Source organism: Schistocerca piceifrons, chromosome 2 (assembly GCF_021461385.2).
Source record: "Schistocerca piceifrons isolate TAMUIC-IGC-003096 chromosome 2, iqSchPice1.1, whole genome shotgun sequence".
Lineage (NCBI taxonomy): Eukaryota > Metazoa > Arthropoda > Insecta > Orthoptera > Acrididae > Schistocerca > Schistocerca piceifrons.
In genome coordinates, this window is record NC_060139.1 from 443430759 (window position 1) to 443454697 (window position 23939).

General features: G+C 36.5%; 1 protein-coding gene across 1 annotated transcript in view; it reads right to left on the bottom strand.

The window, feature by feature from the left end:
- LOC124776560 (ATP-binding cassette sub-family C member 4-like) overlaps positions 1-23939 on the bottom strand; it is a 301974-nt gene that overhangs the window by 9983 nt on the left and 268052 nt on the right. Inside the window, exons 16-24 of the mRNA XM_047251600.1 lie at positions 22627-22990; positions 22346-22496; positions 21851-21957; positions 20818-20941; positions 19146-19316; positions 15780-15907; positions 15339-15584; positions 13763-13923; positions 2388-2517 (exon numbers count right to left, since the gene is read on the bottom strand). Coding sequence (XP_047107556.1) covers positions 2388-2517; positions 13763-13923; positions 15339-15584; positions 15780-15907; positions 19146-19316; positions 20818-20941; positions 21851-21957; positions 22346-22496; positions 22627-22990 — 1582 coding nt within the window. The remainder of the gene's footprint in view (positions 1-2387; positions 2518-13762; positions 13924-15338; positions 15585-15779; positions 15908-19145; positions 19317-20817; positions 20942-21850; positions 21958-22345; positions 22497-22626; positions 22991-23939) is intronic.

Below are 23939 nucleotides of genomic sequence, written 5' to 3' on the forward strand. Positions count from 1 at the left end.
GGACAGATCCGGAGATCTTGCTGGCCAGGGTAGTTGACTTACACCTTCTAGAGCACGTTGGGTGGCACGGGATACATGCGGACGTGCATTGTCCTGTTGGAACAGCAAGTTCCCTTGCCGGTCTAGGAATGGTAGAACGATGGGTTCGATGACGGTTTGGATGTACCGTGCACTATTCAGTGTCCCCTCGACGATCACCAGTGGTGTACGGCCAGTGTAGGAGATCGCTCCCCACACCATGATGCCGGGTGTTGGCCCTGTGTGCCTCGGTCGTATGTAGTCCTGATTGTGGCGCTCACCTGCACGGCGCCAAACACGCATATGACCATCATTGGCACCAAGGCAGAAGCGACTCTCATCACTGAAGACGACACGTCTCCATTGGTCCCTCCATTCACGCCTGTCACGACACCACTGGAGGCGGGCTGCACGATGTTGGGGCGTGAGCGGAAGACGGCCTAACGGTGTGCGGGACCGTAGCCCAGCTTCATGGAGACGGTTGCGAATGGTCCTCGCTGATACCCCAGGAGCAACAGTGTCCCTAATTTGCTGGGAAGTGGCGGTGCGGTCCCCTACGGCACTGCGTAGGATCCTACGGTCTTGGCGTGCATCCGTGCGTTGCTGCGGTCCGGTCCCAGGTCGACGGGCACGTGCACCTTCCACCGACCACTGGCGACAACATCGATGTACTGTGGAGACCTCACGCCCCACGTGTTGAGCAATTCGGTGGTACGTCCACCCGGCCTCCCGCATGCCCACTATACGCCCTCGCTCAAAGTCCGTCAACTGCACATACGGTTCACGTCCACGCTGTTGCGGCATGCTACCAGTGTTAAAGACTGCGATGGAGCTCCGTATGCCACGGCAAACTGGCTGACACTGACGGCGGTGGTGCACAAATGCTGTGCAGCTAGCGCCATTCGACGGCCAACACCGTGGTTCCTGGTGTGTCCGCTGTGCCGTGCGTGTGATCATTGCTTGTACAGCCCTCTCGCAGTGTCTGGAGCAAGTATGGTGGGTCTGACACACCGGTGTCAATGTGTTCTTTTTTCCATTTCCAGGAGTGTATTTTGTAAATCGTGCTTCATCGCCTGTATTTTCCTTTCTAATTGCTCCAGAAGGTTAGCACATTACATGTAAGTTATTCTACCCATCATTAGATAATCCAATAATCCTTGAAAGCACTGAACATAACCCTTCCGGTAAATTTAGTGGTTTTGCCTTTTTTGTGCTGGGCCATCAGTTTTCATCCACCATTTAGATTGATATTTTGTTTCTGGAGTGAGGTTGAGGACTCATGTCTCACCCTCAATAACAAACTGACACACAAAATCAGTTGGATTATTGTAAAAATTTCTGAAAAATTGGCTTTCCTCTTTGCTTTTAGTTTTTGCTCAACAATTATAGTACCAATTTTCTTTATGTAAAATTTACCACACTCTTCCTACTAATAGGGATCTGGTGGTAATTATTTCATATGCCTTTACTCATCAGTTGTACTGTAACATGGTTGCACTTTCATAATGTTTATTTACATCTGTTATTGTAGTACTGGGACAATCTTCATGTGGATCTTAAAGACAATACAGTCATACCTCACTTCTTAATTAACAATTGAATGTTGGATTAATTTTTATTGGCAATGGAACTGTCCAAAATAAAAAAAACAAAAAATTGTGTGTTCTACTTTACCCATATGAATGGAACATACTCAACGTAACTACTTAAAATTTTCATACAAACAGTACTAGTCTAAGTTAACATTTGAGTCAGGTTACTACACCATATGTATCAATAAAACAATTTTTTTTTATTTTGATACAGTATCTGTACCAGATTGAGAAATTATGCCCTTGCTCTCATACATATTACATCTGTCTCTTTAATAATGTAACAGCCTTTTAAGTGGTTTTGTTAATGATGGTTCAATTTGATGTAGGAAACAGCCCAAGTTGCAAGATTCAGTTTTTTTATTTAAATTATGACTGGTTTCAGGTTACCTGAACCAAGTTTCAAATCATCCAAGTAGACAAAATAGTATATCCCAAAATACCATGCAAACCATGTTGAGATTGTATGTACAAGTGTATAACAGTCAAGTTTTTTTTTTTTTTTTTTTGTATACTTGTATGTACAATCTGAATATGGTTTGCAGGCTATTACAGAATGTACTACTTTGTCAGTTTGGGTGATGTTTTGAAAATGGAATCAGGTAACCAAAAACTAGTCTTCAATTGAATAAAAAACTGAATCTTGCTACTTTAGCTGTTTTCTACATCAAATTGCTTAACACAAGTTGTTGTCCCATTATAAACCCAGCATGCTGGAAATCCATAAATGAATCAATACTTTAAATGATTTACTGATGTATAACATAATCCACTTACCACCATTGTTCCTGCATCCATTACAAGGACTCTGTCAGAATCCATAATTGTGTTCAGCCTGTGTGCTATGGTAAGAACTGTACAGTCGTTAAATTTTTTACGTATGGTTTCTTGGATAAGGGCATCAGTCCTGAAAATAATAAGCACTATTAAAGGAACACTGACATATAATGTTTGCTAGTCCATTTAATCTATTTCATGTATGTTGGGACATGTTCGAATTTGTTTCTGCTTCCATTTGTTTAGACAAGGAACATTGACATATAATTCTTGCTAGTCCTTTTAATTTATTTATGTATTTGAAATTTGTTTCTGCTTCCATTTGTTTAGACACATCTAAAAGAATGCTACAACACTTTAAAACAGTGTTTATGCATGTTAATAATACTTAAAAATGAAAATTACCTATTACAAATAAAAACTGTTGATAAGAGGTAACTTGTTATTCAGCCAGTGGCCTGTAGAAACAAATATATGTGCATCAAAAATTTTCAATTATAAGTATTACAAGAATCACAATCAGTGTGTATCATTTCCTTCTTTCAGTAGATCTTTCCACATATTCAATAATTTGTTTTTGTCATAACACTTTAAATGTTCCACACTGGTCATGTCTTGCAGAAATGGTCTAAACATTGTTGACAATTCAGATTTCACATTTGTTTGGGGTAGTGTTGAAAAATGTGGTAGCCTTTTGCACAATTCATTCTATAAAAAGTACTGTACTCTTCCTACTGATGTAAATCTGAAATCAATTTTAAACATCAGTCATCCTGTGCTACATCATGCTCATTCCTAATCATTTTTGTTCATACACTCTAACTAGGTAAAAGTTTGAGAGCAATCATCTCACTCCTTGCATTCCATTGTTAGGCCCACTGTAATATTTCTAAATGGAGCAGTATGTGCATTAGGCATTGCAAATAATTTAAATCACCCAAAAATGTTTGTAATTTATTGGACAAATACTGATAGATGCATGTACATAAACACACGTAAAATTTCAGAAAAGTCACTAGTTTTTGAGCTGCTGCTGCTTTTACAATTTAAGTACAGACTCTGTGACACATTACCACAGATTCTGTCCGATGCCTGAGGAAAAATTATGTCATAAGACAATTTCGTTTAATTTGATCCAAGGGATAAAGTACTTTCCATTTCTCTTTGTACTTCAATTATTTCTCTCATGTTTCATTCTTTCTTCATCCCATAGCCTTATTAGCTTCATTTAATTAATTTCAGGGTCAAGGTATGGTATTAACATCACTGTTAAGTAAAAACACTTAAAATGGAAATGTACAATTGCTTCCACTAGTATAGCTCATGTCTCTAATTCATCATTATCACAAAAGCAATTAATAGTGTGGTGTGTATGAAAGACCAAGGCATAAAATACATTGTATCACCTATATTGGAGGTTGTATAATAACACTGTAGAAAAAAGAGGGAGGCGGACAAGAAGAAGAACAAGGAGAAAGAAGAAGGCTTGGAATGTTGGATGAAATTAGAAATAGAAAAATTGGCCAGCACATTAAGGCAGGAGCAGAAGAAAGTGAAGAGTGTCCATGTGATACTTGCCGTAAGACAGATTACACCAATGGGAGTGACAAGACATCTTACAAAACAATACTAAATGCCTCTGATAACTACCTAGAACTGATAGTTCAGAAGATCGCTCATGGAAGAAAAATGTTAGACCTAATGACAACAAATAAACATGACATCTTTGAGGGTGTCCATATTGAAACTGATATCAGTGACTGTGAGACAGTTGTGGCAACAATGATTATGAAAATGGGGCACCTAAACCAATTAGGAAGAAGACACAGTTAGTAAGTCAGATAAAGAAACAGTGCTGTTGCATCCTGAAGAGGAATGCAAAAGATTTACATCTGGGTAGAAGCGTGTAGAGGAGCTGAGGTTCTCGTTCTGGAAACGAGATAGGTATGTATGTAGTGCAACAGTTCATGATGAGGGGGTCCTCCATTTTATACAGACTCTCTAAAGAAACAGCAACTTCTGCATAATAGATGTAAAAGACTATGGCTATTGATAGAGAGATGCTGAATTAAACATGTTTGACTATCAAGAGGGCAAGCATGAAAGATGAGGACCTACTGAGGTAGGCAGCACTGGCGCAGATCGCACGCTCTTGAATATTAAGCTCGTCACGATAAGTAATTAATTCTATAATAACTGTCAGTTGAGTTAATATCACACCATAAGGAAGTTAATTATAGTCTTTTTTTATATTATCTATTGAAGGTTTCACTCATTTAAAAGTATTTCTAAAAAAAAAAAAAAAATGAGGGAAGGTTTCCGCGTACTTTAGACGTAGGTTTACATACAAATTTAAGACATTTCTTTAAGTATTAAGTGAAAAATTTAGGTTATTTTCATTACACATATATGTAGTAGTCCTGTATCTGCTTGGGAAATTAAAGGTTTTAAGTTCTATCTTTTATTTCCTTTCAAAACGCATAAAGTACGTATTGCACATACACAATCTTAGGCCTAATTTTTTGGGTATACAAGTTTTGATTTTTAACGTCAGTTTAACTGCATTACGTTACTATATTAATAGTGTACACATATATTAGTGTTCCACGTAATTTTAGTGGCTTTTGTGATCTGTAGTTAATAGAATATTATTGTTATTGCCTAGATAAATTTTGTAAAATATATTGTAAACAACCACGAGTGAGAAGTGTTTGAGTTGCCAAAGGAAAGTCAGTTCTGGCATTCTGTGCAGCTGTTGTGGCAGATGGTTACATTGAGGTGAATGTAGTGGCATGGGAATCTGTGAAGTAAATGGGTCTCTTCCATGGTATTGCAGATTATGTTCAAGGGATAGGAAAATAGCGGAACAGGAAGGGAAGATTAGAGCCCTTCAGGCTGAACTTGATAGTGCTAGGGAGGAACTGATGAGGTGAAGGGGGGAGGAGGGTTAAGACAGGTGTGAAGTGGTATCAAGGAACAGGGGGCCACGGAAAGAGAACAGTATCAGATAGTTTCATCATTGGCACAAACAATAGATTTGCCTTGCTATCTCAGTCAGCTAAGGAAGAGGCTCAAGTAGATGTAAGTGTAGTCAGCACTCAACAGACTTTCACTAGGAAACCAACTGTTGCAAAAAAAGTATAAAGTAGGAGAAAAGTTCCGTTGTTAGGTAGTAGCCATGGAAGAGGTGTGGCCCAGATTTTGATGGAAAAATTTGGTGACAGGTAGCAGATCACAAATATTTTCAAGCTCAGTGTCTGTCTTAACCTAGTGATAGAGGATGTAGGATCATTGTGCAAAGGTTTTACAAAGCCGGATCATGTTGTGGTAGTGGGTGGAGCAGGAAACAGTATTGATAGGGATCAGGGCTACAATATTGAGTGTGACATTGTAAAAATAGCAAATATTGGCTTGGTTCCTGCTTTCATGTGGTATGACCAGCCCCAATTGAACAGCTCTGTCAAGAGGGTCATGATGGAGCTAGATCAGCTGCTTCGGGTGGCTACTTTGTCAACCATATGTTTGGTTCCTGTTGATGGTATTGGTAGGTGGGACTTCACAAGACATGGCCTGCATCTCAATAGGAAAGGGATGGGTAAACTGGCTGGGATGATAGCAAAATCTTTAAGGGGGGGTACTTTTTTTAGGCTAAGATCAGTATCCAGTTGTCCTACATTGATTGAAAGTATGCTTAATGAAAAGTTCAGACAGGCAGATACTAGTGATGTGAAAATATCACAAGATTCTCATAACAGTACAGTGAAAAATAATATTAGTATGTCACAAGATTCACATAAAAGCACAGTAAAAAATAATTTTAATATATTGCAACAGAATATCAGGGGATTAAAAAACAAAGTAGATGAGCTTCTTGTTTGTACAGAAGATTTAGAAACTGAGGGTGGAATAGATGTACAATGCCTGTCTGAACATCATACAGTCACAGGTATGGAAATGGTAAATGTAGGTGGATATAAGCTTTCAGAAGATGTAAGTAGAGACACTATGGAGAGAGGAGGAGTTGCCATATATGTTAAAATCAGTCATAGTGCGAAAAATTTGGAAACTAAAAAATTTTGCGTGAGCAACACATAGAAGCATGTGCATGTGAGCTTAAACTAAATAAAGGCACTTTTATAATTGTAGCCGTGTATAGGTCTCCATTGGCAAATTTTCAACTATTTTTGAAAAACTTGGATTCTTTGTTGTACTACCTGTCAGACAAAGGAAAGCAAATTATTGTTTGTGGGAATTTCAATGTAGATTTTAGATAGAAAGCTTGACCTTGAAGTATTACTTGCATCTTTCAATTTGACATCAGTTATTGATTTTCCTACCTGGGTGGAACAGGAAAGCAGCACACTGATGGATAACGTTTTCATAGACCAAGATAAATTCAATCAAATAAAAACTTTTACTGTTAAGAATGCTCTGTCTGATCACGATGCACAGCTAGTTACAGTATATGATATAGCTCCATACAGTAATGCAAAATAATCCTCCAAAATAGTGGTTCAATTAATGATTTAACACTTAAAAATTTTAGGGAAAGCTTGCAACAGTTAGGCTGGGATGATGTATACAGGGAACATGATGCTAATTTAAAATTTAACCTATTTCATGATACCTTTGTGAGTATATTTGAAAACAGTTTCCCTAAGAAAACAGTGAAATATAATTGTAAGAAACCATGTAAAAAGCCATGGCTTACTAAAGGGATAAAAATATCTTGTAAACAGAAAAGGGAAATGTATCTTATAGCTAGGAGGAGTAATGATCCCAAAACAATGAAACATTATAAAAATTACTGCACTGTATTAAGAAAAGTTATTGAAAAGTCCAGAAGTATGTGCATTATGTCTGAGATTAGCACATCTGATAATAAAATTAAAGCAATTTGGAATATCGTGAAAAGGGAAACAGGGCAACCAGAGCACAGGAAAACTGTATTTCCATCAAACACAACGAAAAGTTTGTTAACAAGACGTCAGAAGCAGAAAACATTTTTAGTAATCATTTTTAAGTGTTGTAGAGTAAATAGGTTTCAGCTATTCATTAGAAAATGCAAGGCAGTATATGGAAGAGGCAGTACCTATGCAATTTGATAAAACTGAAATTCAACCCACCTCTCCTACTAAAATTAGGGAAATAATAAATTCACTCAAAAGTAAAAGCTCACATGCAATTGATGGCATTTCCAACAGAGTACTAAAAGCTTGTTCCCAACAAATAAGTTGGATTCTCAGCCACATATGTAGTAGCTCATTGAAACAGGGAATTTTTCCAGATAGACTGAAATATGCTATTGTTAAACCATTGCATAAAAAATGGGATAGATCTGACGCTAACAACTGCCACCTGATCTCACTTCTGACAGCTTTATCCAAAATTCTTGAAAAAGTAATGTATTCAAGAGTAGCATCACATATTTGTAAAAATGAGGTACTAACAAAATGTCAATTTGGTTTTCAGAAACGCTTTTCAACAGAAAATGCTACATATGCTTTCACTGATCAACTATTAAATGCAATGAATAACCAATCAACACCCATTGGGATATTTTGTGATCTTTCAAAGGCTTTTGATTGTGTGAATCATGAAATTCTTCTAGATAAGCTTAAGTATTGTGGTATGAGTTGGTCAGTGCACAAATGGTTTAATTCATACTTAACTGGAAGAATGCAGAAGGTTGAAATTAACAGTGCAGATAGTCTACAAAAACCAGCAGAGTCCTCTAACTGGGGAGGTATCAAGAATGGTGTCCCACAGGGTTCAGTCTTGGGTCGCTTATTGTTCGTAATACATATTAATGACTTGCCACTCTATATTCATGAAGATGCAAAGCTAGTTCTTTTTGCTGATGATACAAGTACAGTAATCACACCCAAGAAGCAAGAATCAGCCGAGGAAATTGCAAATAACATCTTTCAGAAAATTATTAAGTGATTCTCTGCAAATGGACACTCACTAAATTTTGAGAAAACACAGTTTATACAATTCTGTACAGTAAATGGCATAACACCTTTGATAAATATAGACAATGGACAGAAGTCTGTTGCTAAGGTAGAATACTCAAAATTTCTGGATGTGTGCATTGGTGAGATATTGAATTGGAAGAAACACATCGATGATCTGCTGAAACGGTTAAGTTCAGCTACTTATGCTATTAGGATTATTGTAAATTTTGGTGATAAATATATCAGTAAATTAGCCGACTATGCCTATTTTCATTTACTGCTTTCATATGGCATCATATTTTGGGGAAATTCGGCACTAAGAGAGAAACGTTCATTGCACAAAAGCATGTAATCAGAATAATAGCTATAGCCCACCCAAGATCACCTTGCAGACATTTATTTAAAGAACTAGGGATATTCACAGTACCTTCACAATAGATATATTCGCTTATGAAATTTGTCACTAGTAACCCATCCCAATTCGAAAATAATAGTAAAGTGCATAGCTACAACACTAAAAGAATGGATGATATTCACTATTCTGGATTAAATCTCACTTTGGCACAGAAAGGGGTGAATTATGCTGCCAGAAAAATCTTTTGTCATTTGCCAAATAATATTAAAAGTCTGACAGATAGCCAACCAACATTTAAAAGCAAATTAAAAGAATTTCTGAATGACAACTCCTTCTACTCAATAGATGAATTCTTAGATATGAAGTAGTAATTGCAAAAAAATTAATTAATCAATTAATTATTTTGTGTAAAGAAAACTTGTGTTAAAGTGACACGTTCCACATCATTATGAAATGTCATGTTCATTATCTATGGAACAAGGATTAATGTATGTATGTAAGTTCCAAGGACTATCATAGCAGAATCTTACTGAAAGTTTGCTCAAAAAACCTAAAGAAATTCTGGTCACACACAAATGCCACCAACATTAGTGTCAGCACACTGATGGATCACACATGAACTTAAATTGAAGGTAGGAAAGCAAAGCAAAAGCAGAAACACTGAATTCCATTTTCAAGTGTTCTTTCACTAAAGAAGATTCAGATGTACTTAGTGATGGGATAACTGACTGGCTTTAACGACCATTTGGCAAGTCAGCTGTTTTTCACTTGAATGAAAAAAATAAAATGAAACTAGTGTCTGTGGTCGCATTCAGCTGTATGAATTTCAGTCACTCTTCAGGTTTGAGTGGCTTCATTTAATACTTTTTCAGCCTTTTAGGTTATATATGAACCATAACTAGGGGTACCCACTAGTTTAGGGGCAAATAAAGTGTTTTGTTTCATGGAATTGTGAACAGAAAGAGTATATACAGGGTGTTTCAAAAATGACCGGTATATTTGAAACGTCAATAAAAACTAAACGAGCAGCGATAGAAATACACCGTTTGTTGCAATATGCTTGGGACAACAGTACATTTTCAGGCGGACAAACTTTCGAAATTACAGTAGTTACAATTTTCAACAACAGATGGCGCTGCAAGTGGACAACGCAGTCTGTGGGTGCACCATTCTGTACGTCGTCTTTCTGCTGTAAGCGTGTGCTGTTCACAACGTGCAAGTGTGCTGTAGACAACATGGTTTATTCCTTAGAACAGAGGATTTTTCTGGTGTTGGAATTCCACCACCTACAACACAGTGTTGTTGCAACAAGACGAAGTTTTCAACGGAGGTTTAATGTAACCAAAGGACCGAAAAGCGATACAATAAAGGATCTGTTTGAAAAATTTCAACGGACTTGGAACGTGACGGATGAACGTGCTGGAAAGGTAGGGCGACCGCGTACGGCAACCACAGAGGGCAACGCGCAGCTAGTGCAGCAGGTGATCCAACAGCAGCCTCGGGTTTCCATTCGCCGTGTTGCAGCTGCGGTCCAAATGACGCCATCGTCCACGTATCGTCTCATGCGCCAGAGTTTACACCTCTATCCATACAAAATTCAAACGCGGCAATCCCTCAGCGCCGCTACCATTGCTGCACGAGAGACATTCGCTAACGATATAGTGCACAGGATTGATGACGGCGATATGCATGTGGGCAGCATTTGGTTTACTGACGAAGCTTATTTTTACCTGGACGGCTTCGTCAATAAACAGAACTGGCACATATGGGGAACCGAAAAGCCCCATGTTGCAGTCCCATTGTCCCTGCATCCTCAAAAAGTACTGGTCTGGGCCGCCATTTCTTCCAAAGGAATCATTGGCCCATTTTTCAGATCCGAAACGATTACTGCATCACGCTATCTGGACAGTCTTTGTGAATTTGTGGCGGTACAAACTGCCTTAGACGACACTGCGAACACCTCGTGGTTTATGCAAGATGGTTCCCGGCCACATCGCACGGCCGACGTCTTTAATTTCATGAATGAATATTTCGATGATCGTGTGATTGCTTTGGGCTATCCGAAACATACAGGAGGCGGCGGGGATTGGCCTCCCTATTCGCCAGACATGAACCCCTGTGACTTCTTTCTGTGGGGACACTTGAAAGACCAGGTGTACCGCCAGAATCCAGAAACAATTGAACAGCTGAAGCAGTACATCTCATCTGCATGTGAAGCCATTCCGCCAGACACGTTGTCAAAGGTTTCGGGTAATTTCATTCAGAGACTACGCCATATTATTGCTACGCTTGGTGGATATGTGGAAAATATTGTACTATAGAGTTTCCCAGACCGCAGCACCATCTGTTGTTGAAAATTGTAACTACTGTAATTTCGAAAGTTTGTCTGCCTGAAAATGTACTGTTGTCCCAAGCATATTGCAACAAACGGTGTATTTCTATTGCTGCTCGTTTAGTTTTTATTGCCGTTTCAAATATACCGGTCATTTTTGAAACACCCTGTATGTAAAAAATGAAGTATGTTCAAAATTCATGCCTTTATTTACAAAAATAAGAAATTTTTCATACCGTTGGCATTAAATTTTGATTTTTTTTGTTGGTTTTAAAAGGGGAATAACTGGTGCTGCATTACAGTTAAATAAAGGAACAATTTTTATTTAAATTTATTGAAGCTCTGCCTGTCTCCCTTCCCACTGGTTTGCATCCATCACTGATAATTTTGTTTTTGTAAATGACGTGACGTGAACAGAAAGCATATAAAACGAATTATTTTATACATTTGATGACTTGATCACTTGCTCACTTGCTTTTTAAGCATTCACCGTCACTTAAAAGAATTTTTTTGTGAGAAATATTGATCATCTTTTTTTAATTGTCTTTGAATTTCTTTAATTAATATAGTTTCATAATATGAATCATCCTTGTAGATATTCTATATCCCATTGAATTTATCTTGAGGATCACTTCTTATCCACTCACAAGACTTTTTCCATTCCCATGCCACCAAGAATTTTGGCATTTTGAGCTACAGACAAAGTTAATGATTAAGAAAACATCTGCTGGTAACCATAAACATGAATGAAAGCTGTACGAAAAGCTACTGATTGGCACTCAATAAAAAGTTTATATAAGAATGACAACAACAGTAACAACAAGCGATAACAGAGTGCAGTCAGCAACAGTGATTTAACAGTACCAAATTTTTCCCCCCGAACTGAATGTGCCAGACTGCATCAACTGTTTTCATTCTGTTGCTCCCATATACTGGTTTCACTGGAAAGAAATGAATGGATAATGATGCTATGGATACATAAAATGACAACTGACTGAATCGAGTGTTTTGTTCAGTTGCTCCTATGGACTGATTTCACCCAAAAGAATGCATGAATAATTCAACCAATAGCTAAAAACAACACTCAATTGTTTTCCAACAACCAGTTGAATAGAATGTTTCCATTCATTTGTTCCTGTCACTAGAAGTGGTACCCCAGCTTATTTCTTATGCCACTGCAAAGATAGCGACAAAGAGAGTAGTGTGGTGTTGAGAAACAGCTAAAACTGTTGAAATTAAACAAGCCTCCAGGGCATGATGGGATCCCTGTCAGACTGTATACAGAATCTGCTGCTGAGTTGGCTCCCTTTTTAACCATAATGTATCATAGAGTCCTTGAAGAAAAAAGGACAAGTTGTACCCGTGTACAAGAAGGGCAATGGAAGTCCACTTGAAAATTGCCTGGATGCGAAAGCCGAAACTAGTCATGCCCTTAAATAAACTGCATGTGAAACCCTATTTTCACTTTTCTCATATGGCATCCTAAAAGCCACAGATTAAACAGTTAGGTAGATGCAGTATTTCTTTATTTCTGAAAAGCATCTGATGTGATATCACACTATTGTTTATTAACAAAAGGAAAATTACGTGGGTTATCAAACAAAATTTGTGACTGGGAGAAGATTTGTTGGCAGGCAGAGAGCCAAATGTTATCTTGAATGAAGAGTCATTAATAGAAGTAGAAGTAACTTTAGGAATGTCTCAAAGAAGTTGTTCATGTTGTATACTAATGACTTGGCAGACAATGTTTAAAGCATCCTCGGACTGTTGCAGGTGATGCAGTTAACTGTAATGAAGTACTGTCATAAAAATCCTGCAGAAATATTCAAAGATTTCAAAATGGTATGAGGTTGGCAACTTACTTCAAATATTCAGAAATGTAAAATTATGCACTTCACAAATTGAAATAACGCAGTCTCCTATGAATATAATATCAGTGTTCCACAATTAGCCATATCATACAAACACCTGAGTGTAACAATTTGTGGGGATATGAAATGGAATGATCACATAGGTTCAGTCATAGGTAAGGCAAGTAGCAGACTTCAGTTCATTGGCACAATACTGGGGATATGCAGTCAGTTTACAAAGGAGACTGCTTACATGTCACTTGTGCATCCTATCTTAGAATATCGCTGAAATGTGTGGTTGACCCAAACCCAATAGGACTAACAAGAGACACTGAATATATGCAAAGAAGAGCAGAATGAAATGTCATGGGTTTGTCTGACTAAGGGGACAGCATTATGAAAATGTTGAAAAACCTGAACTGGCAGACTCTTGTAGTCGGAAGCAATTAACCTGTGAAAGCCTACTTACAAAATTTTAAGAACCAGTATTAAGAGAAGAATCTAGAGATCTTCGTCAGCCTCTAGGGGTGGTGAAAACCAAGTTAGACAAATTACAACATGCACAGAAGCATTTAAGTATTCATTCTTCTCGTGCGCCATAAGCAATTGGAATGGAAAGACACTCTAATATATACAGTGCTGAGTACCCTCTACCATGGAGTTTGCAATGATTTGCAGAGTATAGATGTAGAGGTATATCACAGTGATAAAGGATGGAATGAATATTGTGTGTATTTCACACTACAGTTTTATAATTCTGCATTATGATATAAATGGCTACCTCTGTACTTTTATAGTTAACAGATGTTGCTTAGTACATTAAACTACTTAGAGAAATGTAAATTTCCGTATTAAAATTGAAAATTATACAGTGAACTCACTCTGGGTCAACATTAGCAGTTGCTTCATCCAAAACTAATATCTTGTTGTTTCGAAGGATAGCTCTTGCCAAGCACACCAGCTGCCTCTGACCCACACTGAAGTTACTACCACCCTCCGTCACCATAAAGTCCAGGCTTTGAACAGCTGATTTCAGTTCCACCTACACAGAAAATAAATATGTTTATAAGGGCTAATTATATTCTTCTGATAGTGCCTGAATCTTACTAGTCATAAATAAAGTCAAATTAAGTCTACAAATATTTAGGTAACAAAAATCACATATCATAAAAAAAAGAAATAGAGAGTGCAAGATGAAATTTATGCTACTGATTTTAGCAAACTGATCTTCAGCTGGAAAATGTGATGGTATTACAAACTCTTTCAAATAATCATGTGAACAACATTTAATGGTGTCTCAAATGTAAAGTGCACTTCCAGTACCTACAACCAGTTCTTTTTCACTTTTTCTATAGCATTAGTTTGCTATTTGTTCCAGTAGTGAATGGGGTAGTTGCTTATGGTATAAAAGGGAACTAAAAACAGGCTAAAAAAGAACAAAATAAAGTCTTATATTGCTACTCTACCAACAGCTTTGTTGTGCAAGTGATGTGGGAGAAACACAGGATATACTACACTACATCCCACCCCCACCCCCGCCCCCCGCCCGCCCCCTCCTTAAAATTCCCCATTCCAGAACTGTGAGATTCTGCAATCATACATGAACATGAAGAGATATTCTGTGAAATTCATAAGCTATTCCTTTACTGGGGTGGTGGCTTCTATAATGGACACAATCAATAGTACTGTATATTCACTCTATGGCCTAAACCATATGCATAGAAATAGTGATCTATGATTTTGAATTCTGGCAGCCAACATATTCTTAGGAAATGAGATATTTACAATATATGCTGACAAGTCCTTCTATATAAAGCCTCAATTCTACATTACATGTTGATACTTTGATCCACAGATAATTACATATCCTTCTTGTTTATAAGAGCCATCCAGATTTGTTACAACTCCAGATTATGTTAGTGGTATGAGAATTTGTTTTTGAAACAATCCTTCTTGTTTATAAGAGCCATCCAGATTTGTTACAACTCCAGATTATGTTAGTGGTATGAGAATTTGTTTTTGAAACACATTTAATTCCGTAAAATACAATTTCTACCAACTCTTGCCACCTCTTCTTCACTTCCAATACACAAACAGTCACGCATGTGCCAACACATGCACAGTGCCATTGCTTTCTTAGTTTGTCTGTTATGTTTACTTTGGTTTATTTTGTCATACATGTTATCAATTTTTCTCTTAATCCTTATCACTTACTGCATTTCTCTACACTGCTTAGTGTGTTTCATATTGATGTGTACACTCTCCCACTCTTGATATTTATTGGTCTGCTAGCATCTAAACAACACTTATAAATGAATTGTCAGAGGCATTAACGAGCAGCTTTCTTCAAAGAGAAAATGTATCTCTTCAGACCTCACTTATGAAACACTTAAAAGATATTTTGCTTCTACAAGTCTGCTTTGACAAAACCATTTTTTTAGTATCAGTAACTATTACCTCTTCCAAAGCACTCCACAGTAAGTGATCCTCAAATTCACCAAAGGGGTCCAAGTTTGATCTCAGTGAGGCAGAAAAAAGAACAGGTTCCTGGGGTATAATGGAAATATGCTTCCTCAGATCATGTAGACCAATACTGCCAGTTTCAATGCCATCAATTGTAATTTCTCCTTTTACTTTAGCTAGGCGAAATAAAGCTGATATGAGAGAGGATTTTCCAGCACCAGTTCGTCCCACAATTCCAACCTGAAACAAAAAAAAATGGAAACATATATTCGCTTGCACTTCATAAATAGTGAAGCCATTAGCGACAACTCGTAAGCTAGATGTGTGTTTCAACAACTAAATAGTACTTTGACAATGAAATGATGAAGAATGCCTGGCATTCTCTCTTGTCCATAATTTTACTAATTATGATTAAAAGGCAAATTTGCTATTTACCTTATGCCTTGGTTGAATGACAAAGTTTAGATCCTTCAGGACTGGAGGATCAGCTTCACTGTATTGCAGACACATATTCCTAAATTCAATGCGTCCACTAGATGGCCATTTTTCATCTGGTTTCCTTCCTGTGATTAGAAAAATAGTTTTATTGTGGCTGATATTTATTGTAATAACTAAAAATAATGAAACCAACTAGCCTATAAGAAATAAGAAAAACATGGCTCAGAAGGAAATTGCAGACCTGTCCTGTCTTGACCAAGCCTGTTTGGAAAAACAATCAATGAATTATAGACTAAAAGAAAATTCTCATCTCATTCATAGAGCCATATACCACAGTTTCCTGCATTGTGTGTACAACTTTAATCTGACGAGATATGACTAAGTTTTATACACGATGTTACATTCACATTTTTTCACTTTCAAAATCTAAGTGAGACGTTTCACAGGTATGTGATATTTAGATTCATGAGTAAGCTAGAATTATTCCTTGCTGCTATTCATTACTTTATTAATTTCAGAAATGCCATCATGGGAAAGAGCTTCAGGGATGTGAAACAAGTTAAATTAAACATTAACAGGCAAAAGCACTCACTGCAGGCAACTTCTTTAATGTATACTGCTAACCAGTGCTACTCTCTTCACACGAGATAAATATGAAGATTATTTCTAGCTATTACTTTGTTGTTACAGCAATGGCTTGTAAAAATAAGTTTCTTTGAACAAAGCCACTGCCCTGCCTCGACACTAGAGAGCTGTCCTTTTTCTCTGATAGTGTAAACTAAGCATCAGTGTCACTTAACACAGAAAACTATCAGCTGTCTGCATTATACTAAAGTTAAAACCTGTTTAGAATGAATATTATCTACAGCTCTAAATATTCTAATAAAATATCAAGTAAGTGGCTAATAAGTTTTTATTTTACATTTGCTATGAATATTTACAGTAAGGAAAGTGGTGGCTGAATGTACATAATTTAGGAATAAATGAGGCCACTCAATGAATAGCACAAGCATTGAGTTGTCGACAGGTGCACACAAAAGAGAGTAAAAGGTTTGCTAGCTTTTGGAAGAAATTCTTTGATGAACTAGCATACAAATACACACATTGTGAGCCCAGCCGATCTTTGTTTGTTTGTGTGTTTGTGTGTGTGTGTGTGTGTGTGTGTGTGTGTTTGTGTGTGTGCATCTGCATTCTCTAGCACATCAAGGGATTTCATCCAAAAGCTAGTTATCTTTTGTGTGCGTATATTTCCAAGTTCCTGCCTGGTGTTACCCAACAACTGATTAATGATTTTTACATCAGAATATAAACTTCCATTCCAAACCCTAATCTATATGAAAATAGTTTATGCTTATAATATTGTGGTTGTGAATTACATAGTTCATTTTAAATAAATCCTTATTACTAAGTAGAAACACATTAAGGAGTAACTGTATTGTTATGTAAATGTGTAAGTCCCTAGGCCCACATAGAGGCTTCTATTTGGTTAAGGCTTGTGCAAGGTGTTCAGTTATCAACTTCACACAATATTTTAGCTGCAAAATTCTTCAGAATAAATACTGGCCATAGCAGCACATTTAAGAAAACCATGCTACTGGACAGCATTAAGAGAAAGTATGTAAAGCATTCCAGCGAGACTGCCTGCAGTTCAAAACCATGAGAGATATTTGTAAGTGAAAGTTGGCAGAGCTGATCCAGCACCTGAGCCACCCCAGTTGGTTGCCTAAAGTTTCACATACAGACCTTCATTTAGTGTGTGCTTATTGATATCAGCTTCTGCTATTCGGAGGTCATATTAATTCTGGTTGTCTATATAGCCCAAAAATTTCATATACAGACCTTCATTTAGTGTGCTTGTTGATATCAATTTCTGCTATTTAGAAATCATTTTAATTTGTGTAAAACTGCTTGATATTAGTTTCATAAGACTGAGTCAAGCTGTTTGTTCTGTATCAGTTGTAAGTTGTTCGATTATTGTCCTGGTGGTGTCTGTTTTGAAACCGTTTGGACCCTTTCTGAGTATATTTGTATGATCAATAATAATAGAAAAAAGCAACAATGTGACTTGGAATTTGAGACTGCAGTTGCTGTAGAAAGCAAGTTTTACTACAGGACAAGAGAAATGTATTGTTATGCATTTTATGAAACGTAAAAAAAAGTTGTAGCCTTTGGCAAAACCATTTATGAGTCATAACTAGTCAGTCACGTCATAGTTATATCTTGAAGTAACATACAACATGGTAATTTCTAACATGCTCAGTTGTAGATAAAGCAAATGGCAGGCTTCATTTTATGTGTATGATGGTAGTAAATGGCTATGTGTATATAAGAGATTTCTTGAAATGTTCTTGTTTTCTTCCTACTGAAATACTGAAGTTTGTGAGATCCACATTACATTGAACTAACAGCATATAAGACTGGTGCAAATGGCCATGGTCTTGTTAGTGGATAGAGAATTTAACAGAAACACTAAAAAAATCTTAACTTGCATCAGTTAAAGATAGGCTACATGTTATCAAAAGCCTTAGCTTGAAATTGCAAGAACAAGCCTTCAGAGTAGATACTATGAACATTTTTCAGGTTGCTATGGAAAAATCTGCATACAGAGTGCAGAAGTAGGTTATTAAGAAAGTTTCATAGTTTAAAAATCTCATCTTTAAGTACTTCTAACACATTTTCAGATACATGCCCATGTGGCTCTCAACAGCTGGAGAAGAAAGATAATATAAGATGAAAATTGGGGACCTTTTGTTGAATAAGTGACCTTTTTTTGTCCGAGAAAAATATATTTGTATCGAAGAATAAATACAAAACAACAGGGATCCTTTATGACCATGACATTTACAAAATGAGTGTTACTGGTTACTGACAACCAGCATAGCACATTGAGACTTTTTGTGACAGCTGTAGATACATCATCACACATGTATCAGTCAAATGATGTTGCTTATTTATGTGGGGCAAAGTACAGTTTACAATTGTTCAGCAATGATTGCCCATTATTTAGTCTTGTTTTGGTACACATTGCAATAGGTGATCAGAAATTCTATGTCTTAGTGTTCTCAACACTGTAATCCAGTATTTAACTTATACTGTTGGAGTTCTGTGGATGGTGTTAGCTATGTATGTGGAATGGATGTAGGAGGCTTCAAGACTCAAATTATGAGTCAACTGATGTTCTGTGAAAAACATTTCTAATCTCATTCATATCTAATAACCAAGAACAAATTTTACTTTGAGAAATCCAGTAAATTTTAAAACAACGTCATATGTATAATGAATTTCTATTTATGAGATATGTGCAACAATTCAAAAACCTCACAGGACTGTGCACCATAAGAAACTGCTTAAAAAATTGCGTACCCTCTTCAGATTCTAAACTTGGTTCCTTTTCTATATTGGTGTACTCCAGCACTCGCTCTACCGAGGTCATTTGGCTGACTACTTCAGTGATCTGCAGAATTCCATGTTGGACCATAACTGTCAGGATCAGTGACTGTGAGATAGCCAATCCTACATTTGCTCCTGGTACATCTGGAAAAATTAAATAAAATTTTGCAATATTGTGGAAGACAAATTTATTTTTTACCAAATTACATAAAAAATTTTGTACTGTGAATATGTTGTTTGTTGACTGCAAATACTACAGGTAGCACAGACAGTAAAGAAAACCTTAGTTCCAGAGACTTAGTTGACCCAAGCTTTACTAGTCAGAAAGGTAATACAACTCAATTTTTTTTTCCAGTGACTTAATGTGAAAAAGACAGTGAGATTATCCCTCCCCCCATACCAGACCCACATACTGAAATGAAAGCACTCCAGCAATAAAACTGGAATGGTAAAAGAATAGCACATAACGTTCGTATCACTCAGTGCAGTATTACTAATTCTTCAAACAGTTCAATACTATATCTTGAGTCATTCTGATCACTGTTACTTTATGCACTTACATCTGAGCTAAAAGAAAATGGCATAATAAATTAAAAGCCTTCAGATGGAATACAGGAAAGTAATAGTATGTAGAACTGACTAAGGGCAGCTTCATAGTATGTCTGCATCTTTGTGTTATTCAAGATTTTAGACTAAAAAAGGTATGATGCCTGATTTACTCTTCAGTAAATCAGTAAATTGCTGACATTATTCTCAGTGCCTGCCCAGATGTAAAGTTGTACTTTTCTATTCTTTGTACATTTTTCCTCTCCTTTTCTGTCAGTGGTACATCTTTTGTTTTTCATCTTTAACACCCAAATCTTAGTTCCAGAGTCATTTGCATTATTATAATTACTTTCTTTGTGTTTAATGTTCTTGAATTCTCTATTGTAAAATTTTTCATTTTTTCTGTCACAAGCTTCTTCCTCCATAGCATTGCATCTATTAATTTCTTTTGACTGTGAATGTCAGTTCCTGCATCTTAGTGTGCAGACAGTTCATTTGCACGTGTTCTTGTGTTGCTTTTTACCAAATGTCTTATTGATCTGCCTTTCTCTTCTTTACCAGTAGATAAATTATTTTGTTTTATTACCAGCTATCAGAAATTTTACTGTGAAATATCGTGACACTTTTACTGGGATTTTGCAACTGCTGGAACAGAGATTCAGTCTTGTGCAGTTGCAGAGAAAAGAAAAATGGGAGAGATTCATTTTCTGTAGTTGCAGAGAAAAAGATCAAAATGTAAGTGGTTCATTCTTGTGGAAATGCAGAGGAAAGAAGACAAATGAAGGAGATTCCAAAGGACTGTACAATCAAACAGATCTCTGTAACAATAAAAGTAGCAGAATGTCTGTTAGTTTCAGCTAGTTAGTTCCATGGATCACTGATATGATAAGTTGTAATGATGTGGAACGAGTCATTTTACAGTGACACGTATCAATGCATATGATCAACTGAAGTGACCATAGTTAATGATAACATATGTGGACTGAAAATTACATTGCACTTTGTCATGATCTAGATTTATAAGTGCTACACAAGCCATCCACCATCATTGCATAGGTATATCCACACAAAAATAAATTAAAAACCTGTATTAACTTACCTCCTCCGAGAACAAGAAAACTGAATGTGACAAGTGTAACAAAAATTGCACTCAAACAGTCAAGCCAGAAACCAAAGGCTGTTCCAGTAGCAATGAACTGAAACCATGCTGACGTATGCAGATCCTGTAAAGATAAACATAAATGTACACAAATGGTGTGCATAGTTAAAGCAGCTCTCTAATGCTTAACAACTGTATTATTTGAATTTCATATTCTACAGAGCAAGAAAATTATAGGTCAGCCTGATGTAAAGTTTTGCATGATTTGCACCAGTAGTAACTAGGTATGATAAGTAGTAGTAAACATGAATTTTGATACTGAGTGCAATGTTGTTTCGACTTTTGATATATACGTAGAGGACAATGAACTTTCTGTATATAGTAATAAGGGTTTTGTAGTACTGACACTTAATTTATGTAACTTGATTAGCAAAGTAGTTGGCTAGATGATAATTTTGTTTGATTCTAACTTGTTTCAAATTATTCTATCACATAACCATCCAACATCATGAAACCTTTTGAAAAATGGAAAGCTGTGTGATTTTGCTAATTATAAAATTAATGAGTTTTTTCTGTTTGGAATCTTCCCACGTTTAAGTTCAAAAGATAAAAATTATATATTAACACAAAATTCATTTGTGAAGGAAGTGAGTTCAACATACTTCACTCACTAAAAGAAAAAAAAATTTACATATATCTGTTTCATAGTTTGGACACCAGCAAAATGTCTCATTTTTTTCAGAGTAGAAATAAAATTACTGCTTGATGGGTACAAACATTTAAAATAACTTGACCTATTGAGAAATGAGTCCTTGTCATGTTCTACTATTATTTTTGTATGTGTGTTACAAAACTACAGTTTACTAGTAGTCAAATTATTCCATGTAGGATATGCTTAATTATATCCTGCTTTATACACCTGATGGTTTTCCTTTAAGACAAACTAAAAAAGATCAATTATTCCTCCTGTTAAACATGTTCTCCCCCTTTCAAGAAATTAGTTCTAAAAGCTTTTGTTGATATTTCTACTTACTTGGTGGCTGTCAAATTCTTTTCTCACTATATCCTGTGTGCCAGATGCCCTTATTGTGGTGAGTCCATTTAATGAGTCCGAAAGATGGGAGAAAACAGGACTCCGTGCTGTTGGAAAGAAACAATGGTTTTTGTCATAGTGTCAAAATGGTTCCACTCAATTTTGTTTAAGATGTCTTAAACAAAGTCTCTATAATAGTTTATTGTAAGGTGTAAAACAACAAACCAACTGATATGAATGCTGTTCTTAGTACACTGTTTATGTACTTTTAGATAGCTTTTGTACAGGGTAACATTAAACTAGCTGTAGAATCTTTTTGTTATTGATTTAAAACATTGTATGTCTCAGGTGAAATTTGCCAGTGTATGTTGACATCCATGCACAGGAACAAAACTGAGATAAACAAAACTTTCAGTGAAGAGAATTTGTAAAGCACATACTAATTTATTGTTACATATATTTCAAAATGTTAGAAATTCATAGGCACAGACTTACTTATTCCTTCAAGTCTCTTCACATTTCGTGCTGTTGACATAAATACGCAAGAGATAAGATAGAATATGGTGCCAATCACGACCATTGGAAGCACCAACCAGTAGTTTACATACAAAACCATAGCAAATATTCCAGACATAACAAGGAATATCTGAAAATATGTTAAAAATTTATTAATACAAATCATGCTGTTTCAATATAAGTTTGAATATATGATAGAGTAAATTTGAAATTGTAAGTTGTGGTGTGTAATCCACAAATTTGAAAGGTGTTGACTTTACCTGAATTGCTTCAAGAAGTGCTCTTGGAAGAAGTTCATCAATAGCCCCCATGTCCTTTGAAAATCGATTCAAGATTCTGCCAGAGGGATTTGTGTCAAAGAAGCGCATAGCTCCACGAAGAATAGAATCAAACATGCGGTCGTGTAGTCTCATTGATGCATTCATACAAAGTTTGTAGAACAGCATTGACCGTGAGATGGTGAGGAGGATGCATGCTAACACAACCCCTCCATAAATACCGATGGATGTGGTTTTTGAGAACATAACAGGCACCTGATCATGTGTATTGTACTCTGTTGCTACTAATGTCCCATTCACAAAAAACTCGTATACAGGTTGACGCCGCTTTGCCTCTTCACGTGTCCTGCAACATTTTAAGCTTTTGCTAGTAATCAAAACATATGACTATATTTTTATATTAGTTAATCAACAAAGGGATAATAATTTTTGTTTTAAAAAAGTAAGAGAAGGAGTTAAACAACAATATATTTTTTGCTTCCCAAGTGTAATATTCTCTCTTTAACATGTGGAAGTATGGAAGTACAGCTGTTAATTTTCTACTAAATACATGAATAAACAACTAAAGAAAAGTACGAATGAAAATTAATTGTGCGTGTCATTGATACCTATTTTGCTTCTGTGGTATTAAAGTGCCTGTGTAATTCGGAATCATATTGCAGAGTTCTGTTGGACATGCATGCATGTCCAAAGGAACAGGCAGTACGATGACTACAGCCGTTTTGGATGCATCAAATGTATTCACAGCTACGAATATGGACAACCATCAGCTGTAGAACGGAATGGCAATAGTGAAAATTTGCGAAGGAGGGGGCTTCAACTTGGATTTCCCACTTATAGCGAGCCTTACCATTTGTGTCCATGCCTGATTCACAGAGAGACCCAAACTTCCATATGTTGTCAACCGTTTGTCTACAGCCATATTCATACATTCATTATGTGTATTCCCATACAGGAGGCACATTTTACCTGAAAGTCGCTTGCCTGGTTTTGGGGCATAAATATGATATTGCAGTCCATGTGTTATTCTGAATTATGATGAAAAGTTCCTTTGGATCCACCCTATAGATCAACGACAGTTTGTCTGGCACACTAACCAGCCCGACAGTTCTTTATACTGGTTACAGCAAATTCTGGGCTGGTCCAGCTGTAAATGGTTGTGACAAAAAGGGCATCCTACCAAGAAAGTTAAAGTAAAATGAAATTGATAAATTATGGAAGCAGTGGACCCAACACAATGAGATAAATGCTAGCAAAGCAAGACATGTATTGTCTTAGAGAGACTTCAGTTATGC